This window comes from Crocodylus porosus, unplaced genomic scaffold (genome assembly GCF_001723895.1).
Source record: "Crocodylus porosus isolate Cpor-Errol unplaced genomic scaffold, CroPor_comp1, whole genome shotgun sequence".
Lineage (NCBI taxonomy): Eukaryota > Metazoa > Chordata > Crocodylia > Crocodylidae > Crocodylus > Crocodylus porosus.
The window spans coordinates 26,034,246-26,048,983 of record NW_017728951.1 but is presented as its reverse complement, the minus strand read 5'-3'; the positions used below and the strand labels follow the sequence as shown (position 1 = coordinate 26,048,983).

At 56.9% G+C, this 14,738-nt stretch overlaps 1 protein-coding gene across 2 annotated transcripts in view; it reads left to right on the top strand.

Annotated features, from left to right (window-relative positions):
• The first annotated feature begins 6,711 nt into the window (after positions 1 to 6,711).
• The window catches only part of CUNH10orf76 (chromosome unknown C10orf76 homolog), an 81,045-nt gene continuing 73,018 nt past the window's right edge, over positions 6,712 to 14,738 (top strand). Inside the window, exons 1-6 of one of the 2 annotated variants that reach the window (XM_019555567.1) lie at positions 6,712 to 6,847; positions 7,039 to 7,095; positions 8,021 to 8,167; positions 8,886 to 8,993; positions 11,008 to 11,100; positions 12,478 to 12,552. In XM_019555567.1, coding sequence (XP_019411112.1) covers positions 6,746 to 6,847; positions 7,039 to 7,095; positions 8,021 to 8,167; positions 8,886 to 8,993; positions 11,008 to 11,100; positions 12,478 to 12,552 — 582 coding nt within the window. In that variant the 5' untranslated portion in view covers positions 6,712 to 6,745. The remainder of the gene's footprint in view (positions 6,848 to 7,038; positions 7,096 to 8,020; positions 8,168 to 8,885; positions 8,994 to 11,007; positions 11,101 to 12,477; positions 12,553 to 14,738) is intronic. The other variant, XM_019555568.1, reaches the window with a different exon arrangement.

The following is a 14,738-nucleotide window of genomic DNA, read 5'->3' as shown; positions in this document are numbered from 1 at the left end:
GCCCTGCGGGCGGTCCCCACCTGCCCCCCGGGCACTCCGGGGGGGGCCCTACTCGCATCCTTAGGCAGCCCTGGGGCGCCCTAGCTGCCCCCCATACGCACATGAGGGCTCCCAGTTCCCCTGCACAGCCCTCGGGTCCCTACTGGCCCCCCCAGCGCAGGCCTGGTGGGGGAGCTGGAGCCTCGCCGTGGCGATGCCCCCTCCGTGCCCCTTGTCTTGGCCCCGCGGGGCTGGATTGGGGCCCAGACCCGGGGGGCAGAAGCTGGGTGCTGCGACACCCCGGGGTGCCGCAAGGCGCCCGGACGGGTGCGAACGGGTTTCAAGCATGTGGCGCCGGCTGGCGTGGGAGACCCACCGTGGTCTGTGGAGGTGGGCAGGAGACAAAGGGATGCCGAGAGCCGGTGCTGTCCCAGGGGCACAGGGTCCAGCAGGGCCGAGCCCCCCCTCTGCCAGTGACCCCCTAGGCTAAGGACAAGGAGGAGCCGGTCAGTGCAAGCCTGGGCCCCGGCACGCCAGTCATCGCGGGCATCTTACATTCGCGCGTCTGGCCCTGGAAGCTGTTACTTGCGGCTGCCCCCCCGAGCTAGTTGGTCTCTGAGGTGCTGCCCTGCCTTGCTTTCTGTGTGACTGCGGTTTTAGGGGGGAGAAGGGGCCCACGGGGTGGTTAGCTCTCGGAGGAATCCTTCTTGGTGGGGAATTGCCAGTGTCTGCGTGGGGCTGGACATGGCCGGCTTGCCCGTCCACTCAGTGGCGAGATGATGGAAGTGGAGTGCGACGGCCTCCCGGAGGGGTGGCATGCGAAGGGACACGACGTTCTGGGCTGGAGCTGAACCAGCAGAAAGGGGGTGCAGCATGCAGCGCCCGTGGACCCTGGGGGCGCAGCATGCAGCACCCGTGGACCCATGCTGGCTCCAGTCCACATGGGAGGAGAGGAAGGACCGGACTGTAGCATGGTTGCTCTGGGCGAAGTGGGTGGGAGTGCAGGGGAGTAACCCATGCCCGCCGCGGTGGGCCATGCCGGGTGGCAGCCCAGTGGCACGCCCTTCCCTGGTGCATGGCCATGGTGTACATTGTAGGCCAGACCAGAGGTGTGTACGTCTGCCCTCATCCTGGGCAGGGGAGAGCCGTGTTCCCGCATGCAGGTGTAGGCTGGAGGGGAGACACCAGCTCAGACCTCTGTTACCAGTGAGCAAAACTAAAAGGTCGATGTGCTTGTTGCTGGTGGCTTGGGTGCTCTGGAGAAGCTGGACCTGTTTGGTCACTGGAGCAGCATGGAGATACTTTCTTGCCTCTCGCGCGGTCCCTGCACCATCCTGGCTGCAAGGCTGCAGGACATCCAACGTGGGAAGGGCTGACTCAGTGGCCAGAAGCCCGAACAGTTTGAGTTCTCTCGCCCCATTTGCACAGCGTGCTGGGTGCTTTCTAGGTGCATTGGGAGATGAGTTCCCCTTCCCAGCTGTTTCCGTGCTCCCGGACAGATGCTGCAGGGCTTGGATGTGGCCCCGGCTACGTGTAAAACTTGGGGTAGGGCGAGAGGGGTTGTTCGTGCGAAGTGCTTAGAAAAGTGGCTGCCTTGGGGCTGAACCCTTTAGGAGCCTGGTGGTAGGTGTAAGCAGGCTGAGGCTGCCTTTGTGTGGGGTTGCTGAGCACAGCTTTGCTTTTGACTTGGAGGATAAAGCGCAGGAGGTGGCAGATTGTGCATAAACCCCTCACATGACCTGAGCACCCATCCAGCACTCTTTCTCCAGGGGAGGCCGGAGCCCTCCATCACTTTCCTTGCTATAGGGGAGTGTTCTGGGCTGGGCTTTTCTTCTGTGTCAGAGATCCAGTCCTCCCAGGGCCGCGCCCCAGCTGTCTTGGCCTGTGGCCACAACCCACCCCCTTGTTGGGGAAGCACTGACTCACTTCCCTTCCTGCCCAAAGCTGCTTTTGTCTCTACCTGCAGGCTTTCCCAAGCCTGCTGAAGGGCGCTCTGTGCTTGAAGCCTTGTCTAACATCTCTCCCAGCTAGACATTGGCTCCAAGAAAAGATATCTGCAAAAAACCCTTCTCAGATTTGTCCTGAGAGTTCTCCAACACCTTCTGTCTCCGTGTCTTGCAGCTGGGCTAGGAAGAACGTGGCTTACTAGTCCCAGCCACTTCCATCTCTCTCCTTGGTCCAAGTCCAGTCAATTGAGTGAAGTGCTCCCACGGTCTCTAGCTCATTGCGTGAGGGCAGAGGCTTGGTTGGCAAGATGAGTGCGTGTAGACCAGTGATTCTCCGATGTTTGCAGCTACAGCCTGGGGGGCCGCGAGATGTTTTCAGGGGTGCCCTGGGGTGTTGTGCTGTGGTCGCGCTGGGAGGGGTACATGCAAATGTGATCCACAGCATAAACCCCGGGGCTTCCAACAGAGATCCAGAGTGTGAACACCGCTCTGCCTGGCTGTTGAGTTCTTTGCAACCGGGGATTGCTCTAGGATTTTTCTCTAATCAAAGAAAGAGGGTAGACAAACAGTTTGGGATTTTCCAAGTGGGGCCTGGGCTCTAACCAGGTGGAGAACTACTGACATAGGCTGTGGGGTGACGTGCAGCTGTTTTGCCAGTTACTGTTACAAAACTATGTACTAGGCACTGGGGATGGGGGCTGGACTGGGCCAATGATCTTGCTGGCACCAACCTTGCAGGGTCCCGGCTGGAGGGTCTTGCCCCCATGCTCAGGTTCAGCCCCACGCTGCACTGGGGCAGGAAGGGATTTCCCCCCTGCTCAGACTGGTATGAACTGGGGGGGGTTGCCTTCCTCTTGGCGGCAGCAGGGTGTTGGTGGTCGCAGCCCCGCTGTATCCGGGGGCAGGGGTAGAGGTGGGGGCAATGCCTGGGCTGTGTCAGGGTGACTAGTTTTGCTTTGAGGTCAGACACAGGGTTTGTCTGGGCTGCTTTGGACAGGCCTGATCCTGCCCCAGGCTGGATGTGACCCCGCAGCTCCCTGCTAGCCCCATGGCTCTAGGACTCTGTGCTTTACCAACTTGCTGAGCGCATGTGCTATGGGGTCCTGGTGAAGGGATAAACGTAGTGCCCATCCCGCCAGTCTTGGGCATGCCATTGTGCAGAGAACAGAACAACAATCCGTGGTGCGGGGGTGTGGGTGGTCGTCCATCTCAGAGCCATTAGCATGGCGGAGTCCAGTCCCTGGTGGTGCTGGACTCAGAGACGTTACCTTTTAAATCAAGATGATCCCCTAGCACATCCCAGGCTTTCAGGGCACCGGCGCTACTGAACAGTAAAGCCGAAAGACAAACCCTGGACCTCGGACTTGCAGATCGAGTGCAAGCTTGATTCCAGCGTCATGCCTTTCCCAGCCCTGAAAACCCTGCTGTATCAAGAGGCGAACGTTTGAGGATGCCACGTTGGCTTGATGGACCACACAATGGCACTGGCTGGCCTGGACCGGGGAAGCCCTTTCCCAGGGCTGGGCACGACAGTCAGGTACAGCATCTGTCTTGGCTGCATCGCCAGTCGAAGAATAGATGTTACACAGCAAACCTTGGGCTCTGCACTGGGAGGCGTGGGCCAGAGCGCGATCCTCTGCCAATACGAGCACGCCCAGCTGTGCAAGCACTAGTTCGGAGCCTGCTCTCACTGGCCTCTTGCTCACCAGGGTGTTCACCCTGTCTGGGTCTGTGTTGTTAGAGGCCGTCGCCTGCGAGCAGTGTTCTGGAGCTGGCATGGCATGCCATGCCAAAGGAACAGCTCAATCCACGTTGGGTAGCAAAATCTCAGAGTGGTCACTTGTTGCTTGGACAGTGCCCAGCCGATCTGCTGTCTGCCTCGGACCGATGGGGAGATCCCTGCTTGCCTGAATGGACCGACGCTGCTCTGACTTCAGCTGAAGAGAGAGACGCGAGTCTGTGGCTGGTGCTTCACCCTCCCTGGACACCCCATCGCTGACCTTGGGCAGCCCTTCTCAGGCGAAAAAACATTTAAAGACTAGTTTGACTGGGCATCAAGGAGCAAGAGACCCTCCAAGACTGGGCTGCATTAAATCTGGCTTCAGCAGGAACTAGGGAGCCCCACCTCTGCCTGAACTGGCTTTTGTGACCCCCTTTGCTCCCATAGGCTTAATGCTTGCTTTTCTCTCCTTGCACGGCCCCTTCTCTCTCCCCTTTCCCTTGTCCTTTCTATTCTAACCTCTCTCTTCATTCCCTCTGCTTTGTGCACGGACGTCCTGTCGCAGCATCTGATGAACTGAGTGCACAGCAGCTTGTGCTTTCTCTCCATATCATTGTATTTAGTAGGTGCATATCTCCCCTGCCCCTTTCCCCTTGAAATGTCTGTCCTCCTTGTCTCCCTTGCCCAGCTGGCACGCCTGCATCTTCTGTTCCTTCCCTCTCTGCCATCACTGGGATCTTTCTCACTCCCATCTCTGGATCAGCTTCTTTGTTTGCAGGCGGGTTGTTATTTCTTTCCCGTTCTTATCACATCATTTGTCCTGCTCTTCCCCAGCTCCTTTTTGGTGCCTTCGCTTAAATCTTTCAGCTGAGTCCAGGACTGCCCAAGCCCCAGCCCATGGGCTGATTCTGGCCTCCAGAACTGTGGCACGCAGCCTGCAGGGCTCCTCGTGGGTCAGGATGTTTGGTGGGGAGCAGCGCTGGCTGTTAACTCTGCCCTTCACTGCTGACATCCCACTGTGCAGGGCTGGGACTGGACGTGACCCCAGAGCTCCCTGCCCACCTCATGGCTCTGGGTTCTATGATTTCTGTGAACACGAAGCTACTAGAGCTGTGGTGCCTGGGCTGTGTCTAGAAGAAAAGCTTGTTGACTGCAGCCAGTTAGCAGAACGGCTCGTTACATCCCTCTGCTCATGCCTGCAAAGCTTACGCTGTGATGTTGCATATCCTTAGCTCCTGTACTCTGCACAGCTGCAGGACTCCTCCGTGGCTCTGGGCAGGCTTTGTTACATGGACCTATTCCTATTGCCCAATGTACTGTACACCAAGAGCAAGCCATGTCCACCACCTGTCTGGGCTTTGGTGGGGAGTGGAGATTTCTGCTTCCTCCGCCAAGGTATGGCGGACCAGGTGCTGCAAGCAGTCAGCTTTGCCTGCAGTCTCTCTAACATCAGCATAGACCCGACCAAATCCTTGTTCCTATTTCACGTGGGATTTCACCGCCACCTTCCTAGACATGGGGCCAAGGCACTGAAACCCACTGCCTCTCTCCCTTTCGCAAGGCGGACATGTGGTGTATTGACTTCCTTTTCCTTGACTTGATGACCCCAAAGCAGTGCCAGCTGGCTGGTCAGCTTTGCCATTGAGATTCATTAGTGGTAATCCAATTACTGGCGCGCATGTGGATGGGTGTGTTTGGAGGCGGGGGCTACCTCGGACGCAGAAACTTGTGATTATCTTTGGGAAGCCTGTTATGGGCCATCTAGGCTTGGTTCTTGATTGGCTTTTGAATAGGAGCCGCTCTGTTCCCAATTACTTCTCCGATTGGGATGGTGTCTTCATTCCCATGACGCCCTGAGTAAAGAGTGCCAGCTCCGAGAAGGAAGCTGGCAAGAGGATTGAACAGTGCCTGACCTTTTTCTCCTTTGTTTGACTGAAACCTGCCCTTGAAGTTGCATTTAAGGGCATGGTGGGCTGGGGAGGTGCCTGTCTGGTGCGGGTAACCTCTCAGTGTAGTGGCCATCACGCTGTCTGACCCCGTGCCCACAGCTGAGGGACCCCAGATCTCAGCTTCAGAGCTGGGGTCCAGGTATCCTTCAATCCTGCTGGCCAAGGGAAGGCCAAGCTCCCCCCATGCAGTGGGTCAGGCGCCCGGCGCTGGAGATTGCACTCCCCCAGGCCGGGGGGCTGCAGACTCCCAGAGGCTGGGAGAGCCTGGAAGAGTTTGCAGTGTATTTGTCTCCCCTGTATAATGGGTGCATGGCCTGGATGGGCGCTGGGATCTGTGCAGGTCCCTTGGTGATGAGGTGTGAACGGCAGCGTCTAGGCAAAGGCAGCCTGTTGTCTTGATGGTAGGCTTATGTTGTGTTTAGATGATGGGCTTGGGCTGGTTTAGGCAGGGCTAGACTGGATGTGACCCTGCAGTTCCCTGTCAGCCCCATGGCTCCCTGTATGATCTCCTCCCTGGAGCTGGTGCTATCTCCTCTCTCCTGGTGGCACCCTTTGAAGGCTGTTGTGGCCCCCTGGTTGAGAGCCATGGCTGGGGAGCCCCCTCCCTGCCCTTCACCCGGTTTCTAGCACTGCCGCCCATTCCAGGCGCGGGTCTAGGGCAGAAGTGCAAGAGGGCCAGAGCCTGCGAGGGGTTCGGGAACTGCTCTCTGTACTGCCTTTCCCCTCCCCGCACACCAAATCGGGGCGAGATGCCGGGCAGCGCGTGTAGAAGCCATAGGTGGGATTGCTGCTTCCCGGTGCCCCTGGGTGTGGTGGAGGCTGGGAGCTCGGTGGGCTTCGAAATGGGACCTTGCTGGAGAAACAGCCTCCTTGGATGGTGTTGCAGGGATGAGCAGGAGCCCTCTTGCTCCTGGACAGAGCAGCGAGGAAGGGACCTGCCCCTCCGTCAGTCGTTCTGTAGCTGTGCACTGCGGCGCATCTCCACGCTTCGCTTTGCAGCAGGAGACTGGGTCTGAGTCCATGCCTGTGCCCCCTCCACATCTGACCTGCCGGGGACTGTGGCTGCTTGTGTCCATGTAGAGCTGCCTTTTAGGCCCCCTTGGAGAAACCTTTTTCTGAAATCCGGTGTCTCTCATCCGCAGGCTGCCCCCATGGCGCTGGCAGAGAAGAAGGGCGGGTTGCTGCGGAAATCTTCCGCCTCCAAGAAGCCACTGAAGGAGAAGGTTGTGCTCATGTATGACGAGATCTTCACGGTAAGAGGCCGGTGGGTCCTGGTGAAACAGCTCTCTGTCCAGGCAGAGTTGCTGGGAGGGGGTCCCAGCTCGGGCTTGGCACAGCTCTGGGGGGCTGCACTCTGAGCACCCCAGTGCCGGGGAGCCTCGTCGGCTCTACTGACCGGCCGTGGCAGCTCATGGGTTCTCACAGGAATGTCCTTCTTTTTCAGATAGATGACCCCAGCAAGCGCAACCCGCGGTTCTGGGAGGAGCTGTTCCTCATGAAGGTGATGGCAGGGGGACACTTGCCCCCATGCCCTGGGGTTTTCCATGTGCCTGGCAGGTTTGGCTGCCCCAGCTCTTCCCATTCCCCCCAAGTCCACAGCAACTGGGGAAATGCATTTGTCACGAACCTGGTTGTGTTCTGGGGGCTCATAGGGCATCGTAAAGGTTTTTCTGCCTTTATTTCCCCAATAGGGCACATGTGGCCTGGTTGAAAAGCCTATGTTCAGCTGCTCCACGTAGGTTACTGCTATTGCTGCACAGGTTGTGTTATTCTCCCTGCAGACACCTGTGTGGTTTTGGACATCAGAAGATCTTGGGGTGCAGACTTAAGGAAAGAGAGGGCACAACTTCTGTGTCTCTCTTGCTATAGTGGGCAGTGCTGGTGGGGGCTGTTTGTGACGGTCCAGGATCTTTGGACGCCAGGCTTTGGAGGTTCAGGGTCCCCAGCAGTTGGGGCTGACAGGTCCAGCAGGAAGGCTGGACACCGAAAATACTGGCGGGACCCTTAAGGGCTTGGGCATAGGCAGTCGAGAGGGGAGGAAACTGCTTATCTCTTCTGTCTCGAAACCTACGGTCAGTTTTCCTCATCTGCGTCTTTTCTCCTTTTTATCCTTCTGTGCTTTGTCTCCTTACCAATTGCCCATGGTAAGAGCAATCTCTGGGCAAGCGGTATCCCTGGCTAGCCCACTCTGGAAAGTGGGACCTAAAGTTTCTTCCATCCCCCCAAAGGCGAAGTCCTGCTGCAGCTGTGAGGTCTGGTATAGGACAGTGGTGCAGAGGTTTGCAGGGATGAGGAGTTATCCCAGGGCAAACCTTGATCTGCTCCTTGGGACGGGCAGTGTAACAGCGGGGGGCAGGAACGTGGGGCTTTGGCGGTGCTCTGCCGAGGGGTTGTGATGGTGTTTGTTAACCTTCCTTTCTCTGCAGGTGAACCTGGAGTACCTGGAGGGGAAGCTGGAGGCGCTGGATGGCGAGGAGCTCATGAAAATAAAGGACAACATTAACTGCTTATTCCAGCACTGCATCCAGGCCCTGGCAGAGGAGCACCCCATCAGGGTGGTCAACGCGCTGCAGGTATCTGCTGGGAACAAGCTCCTCTCGGCTTCTCTCCCTGCTGAGCTTCAAGGCACTGGGGATCCTGCTGGACATGGGGACCAGGAACTTGTTTTGAAACTGGACTCTGGGCTGATGGAGCATGGTGGAGGATGGGGTGGGCCTTGGGGGGGAGATGGGCTCCCCGGTGCTCAGAGTTGCTGTCCTTGGGGTCTCCCAAGGGGAGCACAGTCTCCCTCTGCCCTTGGGGATCCCTGACAGCCAAGATAAAATGGCAGTGAAATCTGCCAGCAGACTTACCTGGTCTTATGGCTCTACCCCTGGGGGTCCTTAAATAGGCAGAACATGATTCTCTCTGCATCCGAGAGAGGATTTTTTCTGATGGGGGACTCTAACCGGTGCTGAACACAGGGTCCAGCCCCTCCTTGGGGTCCCCGGCCAGCTCTGCCCAGGCTTCCCCGTTCATACATGGTTCTGGCTATGCACCTTTGCAAGGCAACAAAGGTGACTGTGGGGAGGAGATGCAGCAAAGATGCCTCTGTACGGAGTGCTGGTTAGCTCAGGGTGGGATAATGCTGGCCGAGATGCTAAGATTTGGGAGCCCGAGGATGATGGAGCAGCTGGGAGGAGCATGTTTAGGTTTATGGTGGTCTTTGGCATCTGGGCCGTGAGCTGGGCTGGCCAGGGGCAGTGTGGGCACAGCCTGACTCTGATACTCCCTTCCCTCTGCCCCACGCAGACGCTCTGTGCCTTGATTCGTGGTGTGCACCAGAAGAACAAATCCACCTCAGGCTTCGACATAATCAACATGCTCATGGGATTTGACAAGGCAGAGCTGTGCATGAAGGTGAGATGCACGGAGGGGCTGGCAGGAAGACTGCTCCGGGGCTCGGAGCAGAGCAGTTTGTGACTGACCTAGCATGGTGCCGGGGGGTTGGAGTTCCTTTCTCTGAAGTTTAACTGCGTGGCTTAGATGCATTGGCCACGATGAAGAAGGCGTATGTGAGCATGAGCTCATCCCAGGCCATTGCATCACAGCCTTGTCACTTGGGCATGATTTCTGTGCCTGTCGACCTCCTGGCATTCTCAGCGCCCCCAGTTGTGGTGTAGATGGGAGGTCCTGCATGCCTTGCAGACTCTCCCCGGGGTTCCCCAGGGTCCCAAGGGGCAGACATGTAGATCATTAACTGTGGGGCAGCAGGGCGTGGGGATTTATCTCCCGGCAGCTGCTCTGGGGTGGCAGCCGTGTACTGTTTGCCCTGCAGGGCATGGCAGCTGGCCCTGGCAGCTTCACTCTGTGGTGTAGGGCTAAGCCAAGCCATGATGCAGCTGGGAGGCAGTTAATCCCCACTCCCTGGACCCTGCAGGAAGCTGCCTGCAGCCCTGCGTCCTTCCTCTGAGCAGATGAGCACTGCTGCTAGAGATGCGTTTTAACTGTCCATCAGCCAATTGTGCTGCTGCTAAATTAAATGTGTTACACTGATAGTGGTCGGTGGTTTGAGCCCACTGGCCTCATGAGAGCTACCATGGACTGGGTCAGAGCCCAGATCCGTTGTGTCCAGTCTTCGGTGTCACATGGCGGCAGAGAGCAGAGGCTGGAAGGAAGAGTGACCTGTGTCTGAGCAGGTTTTCCTGTTCCTCTCTCCCTTCCAGCCTTTAAGGTCCAGGCAGGTCTGATGCAGAGGCTGTGCCCCGCACTCCCATGCTCCGTAGTGACCAATGCCCCTTTCCTCCAAGCACGTGTCCGACCCTGTGTGGATCTGGCTGAGCTCTCACCTCCCACCACATCTGGGGCCACGAGCTCCCCCAGTTAGTCCCAGACTGGGAGAAACAGAGCATCCTAGTGTTCATCTTAAACTGCCAGCCTGCTCGTGTCTTCCCATGACCCCCTGCTCTTGTATGGTGAGAGACAATCAGTGATAAATTGCTAGTGACTTTCTCTTTACCATTAAGTATTTTGTGCGAATCAGCCAGGAGGTGTCAGGAGTCCTCAGGGGTTGCAGTGGGGCTTGAGCACCATCCACTCCCCCCTAGTGAGAGGGAACAATGCAGTTCTCTCAGACCTTGTGCTGCAATTTTGCAGGATGTTGTTAACACCAAGACTTGGTGGTGAGGCACGGATGAGCCCCAGGCAGCCATCAGGGCACATCAGACGCACACCACCACATTGGTTTCATGTATGAGCTTGGCCATGTTGGGTTTTGTTGGTACTATGGAGCGTGCGTGCCGTGGTCAGACTCACAGCCATGCCATGTCACTGCCTGTAACCCAGTGCTGGCTGCTGGCCTGGGGGAGTCCGTGGGAGCACTGGTCAGGCCACAGCTGGAGTCCTGCGTCCAGTTCTGGGCACCGCACTTCAGGAGGGATGTGGACAACATGGAGAGGGTCCAGAGGAGGCCACTCGCATGATCAGGGGACAACAGGGCAGGCCCTACGAGGAGAGGCGACGGGACCTGAACCTGTTCAGCCTCCACAAGAGAAGGCTGAGGGGGGATCTAGTGGCCTGTTACAAACTAGTCAGAGGGGACTGGCAGGCACTGGGGGAGTCCCTGTTCCCCTGAGCACTGCCAGGAGTGACTAGGAATAACGGTCACAAGCTGGTAGAGGGTAGATTTAGGCTGGACATCAGGAGGCGCGACTTCACGGTCAGGGCGGCTAGGACCTGGAACCAACTTCCAAGAGAAATGGTGCTGGCTCCTACCCTGGGGGTCTTCAAAAGGAGGCTGGATGAACACCTTGCTGGGGTCGTTTGACCCCAGTACTCTCTCCTGCCCATGGCAGGGGGTCAGACTTGATGATCTGCTCAGGTCCCATCCGACCCTACTAACTATGAAACTATGAAACCGTGCTTTCCACTCCAGAATCTCATGGAGAGCTTGGACGCTCTGCTCTGCGCAGAAGGTTCAGAAAGCCTGAAGAGCTTGTGCCTGAAGCTGCTCCTCTGCTTGGTTACGGTAAATCACCCCACAGGGCATTTGCTGGGGGGCTCCAATCATCTGCCCCTGGCAGGCACAGGCAGCTGGTGCCAGAGGGGGCTTGAGGTGCCTGTGAGGGCATGAGATGAATCCTCCAGGGCCATGTCCCACCCCTTGGTAAACTCTCAGCTTCCACTAAATGCTTTGGAGGGGACCAGCAGGATGGAGAGAGAAGGGAGTCCAGGAGTGGGAGAAGGAGGGTACTGGGGGCAGGCATGAGGTAACTGGGGAGAAGAGACTGAGACAGGTGTGGGCATGGGTGGATCTAGGATTTTATAAAGGGTGATGCAGATTCCCTAGAACACAACACCCACATTTTTCTCCAGGTAAAAAGATGGTAGAAGCTGTACTAGCCTGCTAGGGGCTGGAGCTATGTTAACGCAGTTTTTAAGATGGAAGTAAAGATGCACGTGACTTTACTGGAGCGTGCCTGATGAGCTAGATTACACATGAAGTCTGACAAACGCACCAAGCTTGGCCAAAGCAGTTAGCAAATACTGCTTTATCAGTCCTGCTGTCCTTAGAGTTGAATGCATATTTCCTATTCAGGTTCATAAAGCAAAATTGTGCTTTCTGGAGCACATTGACAGCACACGCAGTGTGGTGCTGTCAGTCGTTTCCATGTGGGAGTTGCTGTGACCGCACCAGAGTTAAGATGTTTAGCGAGGACTGGAAGCAGGCTGTGGGGCTGCAGAACAGAAGAGAGGGCTGAGAGACCACAAAATGGCCAGGGAAAGGCCTGACTAATGGAACATCGAGGCCGTTAGAAAGGAGGGAGGGTCATTAGCACCTGAGCTGAGCAGGAATCAGGTACGTGATAATGAGCCACGATGCCGTCAGCCCTGCCAGAGGGGAAATGCTGCAGCCCTTCCAGGAGTTGGTTCTGAAGTTTAGGTAGAGCAGGGGCCAAAAGGTGTGCAATTGCCAACCCCCGGATCCACCTCTGGGTGAGGGCAAGGGTCCCTCTCTGCACCCTTCCCACTGGGCAGAAGGGGAGGCACCACCTGGTGTTGGGGTGGGGAGGGGACTTCCTTGCAAACCTCTGGCTCACAAGGGACCCCAGTCAGACCTCCTTCTGCTGCACAAGTTTCTGCTACTCCTGCTGTTTCCACACGGCTGCACAGAGGAGGTCCCCACGCACCAGCTGTGATGTGGGCAGTAGGTGCAGGGCAAAGGGCAGCCTGTGCTTGCCCCTTCTCCCCCCTTCCAGCTCCAGCCCATGCCTGCCCGGCTTCGTGGCTGCATGGGAATGTCCCCCGAAGGGGGTGACGTGTCTTGTCCTGGTGCAGAAGCTGTAGCAGCGCATTGGAGGTGGGGCCAGCAGCAAGGGTGTGCAAACACTTTCTTTGTATGCAGGTGACAGACAACATCAGCCAGAACACAATCCTGGAGTACGTGATGATCAACAGCATCTTTGAAGCTATCTTACAGGTATGCCGAAGCAGAAAGCACTTTCCCCAGAGCTCTCCACCCTCTACTCGCTGCCTTTCCACCAGCGCTCCCTGACGTGGTGTTTTGACTCTTAAATTTGAAGCTGAGCTGCAGATTTTGATCCCTGCTGTCTTCTCACTCCAGTCCCTTGGTTTCAGTCTCAGTTGGGCTTTATGGTGTTCACGCTTCAGGCTTTGCTGCTCAGGAAGGAACAGAAGAGCTTTGCGGGCCTGATTTCATGACAGATGCTAGAGAAGCGCCAGCTTGGAAAGTCAGCCAGTGTAGTCAGCCGTTTGCCATTCTTGGATAAGTTAGGCTTTGAAGGTGAGAAACTCGACTGGGAAAATTTAGCGCATGTACTGGCTGTGTGTCCACAGCACAATGTAAGACGCGCACTGGGAGGCGGGTATGTAACTGGTTAGATCATTGTGCTCAGCCAGTAGTCGTCAGTGGCTCCATGTCTAATTAGGAATTGGTATCACATGGAGTCCCCAGGGGTCTGTCCTGGGTCCAGCGTTGTATAGCTTCTTCATGGATGACTTGGGTGATGTGTTCGAGCACACGTTTAGCAACTTGGCAGATGACACCGAGCTGGGTCAAGTTGCAGATGCTCTGGAAGGCGGGGCTGGGATCCAGAAGGACCTGGACAGACTGGAGAGATCCAGAAATCAGATGAGGTTCAGCAAAGACGAGTGCAATGTACTTCCCTTGGTGCAGAATAGTTGCACGCATCAATCCAGCCTGGGGAAGAGCAGGCTAGGCCGCTGTGATGCAGAGAAGGACCTGAGGAACGTGGAGCACGAGCTGAACATGAGCCAACAGCACACTTGTTGCCAAAGCCGCCAGCAGCCTCCTGGGCTGTATGAACAGGAGCGTTGATACAGATCCGGGGCTGGGATCTCCCACTCTTCAGCACCAGGGAGGCCTCCCCTGGAGCCCTGTGCCCAGCTCTTGGCCCCGCACGTTGAGGAGGATGTGGACAGGTTAGAGAGAGTCCAGTGCAGAGTGACAGCAATGACCAATGGAGCCACGATGGACGAGGCCAGGCTGAAAGAGCTGGGTGACCGAGTCTGGAGGAGAGAAGACTTGGGAGGGGGTTGATCACAGGCTTTAAGTCTCTGCAGGATGATGACAGAGATCGGCTTTTCTCTGTGGCCACAGGGGACAGGTCTAGGAGCAACAGCTTCAAGCTGCAGTAGGGGAAACTGAGGCTGGAGATGAGGGGGAATGTTCTGGCTCTGCAAGTGGTCCAGCACTGGAGCAGGCTCCTGGAGAAGCTGTGGAGTCTCCCTCCCTGGATGTTTTCCAGAGCAAATTGGATGGACATGTGGCTGGGCTGGTTTAGTTGGGGCTGATGCTGTCGTGAGTGGAAGCTGGACTAGATGTACCCTCATGAGATCCTTTCCAGCCTGACTCTCCCTGGTCCCATGACATATCCTCTTGTCTGATGCTTAGAGGCAAGGGATGGGCTTTCCCCTCTGCAAAGGTGTGAGCAAGAAGCTTGTTGCTGGCTGGACGCTCGGTGGTGACCAGTGATCAAAGAATCACTTTAACAGATTCTTTGCTTCCATTTTTCTGAACAGGGACAGGGACATCCCCCCCCACAGGGTTCCCGGACGGACCCAGGGAGGCGCACCCAGGCCCAGGGTCAGGGAGGATCTAGTCAGGGATCTTCTGGTGGGACTGGACGTGTTCAAATCAGCTGGTCCAGACGATCTCCACCCTCGAGTGCTGAGGGAATTAGCAGAGGTCATTGCAGGACCCCTGGCACGGCTTTATGAGCACTTGTGATGCTCTGGTGAGGTGCCAGAGGACTGGAAAAGGTTCCCATTTTCAAAAAAGGGAGGAAGGAGGACCCAGGAAACTAGGCCAGTTAGTTTTACCTCGTTCCTGGGGAAGCTTTTTGAGAGAATTATCCTGACGCATGTCCACGAGGGGCCAGCGGGGGAGATTATGCTTAGGGGCAACCAACATGGGTTCATTAGGGGCAGGTCCTGTCAGACCAACCTGGTGCCTTCTATGACCAGGTCACCAAATCCTTAGACGCAGGGGGAGCAGTGGACATCGTCTTCCTGGACTTTCGGGAGGCCTTCGACACTGTCTCTCACCCCGTTCTCATCGAGAAACTGGGGGCTGTGGTGTCGACACCCACACAGTCAGATGTGTCGCCAACTGAGAGCGGTGGT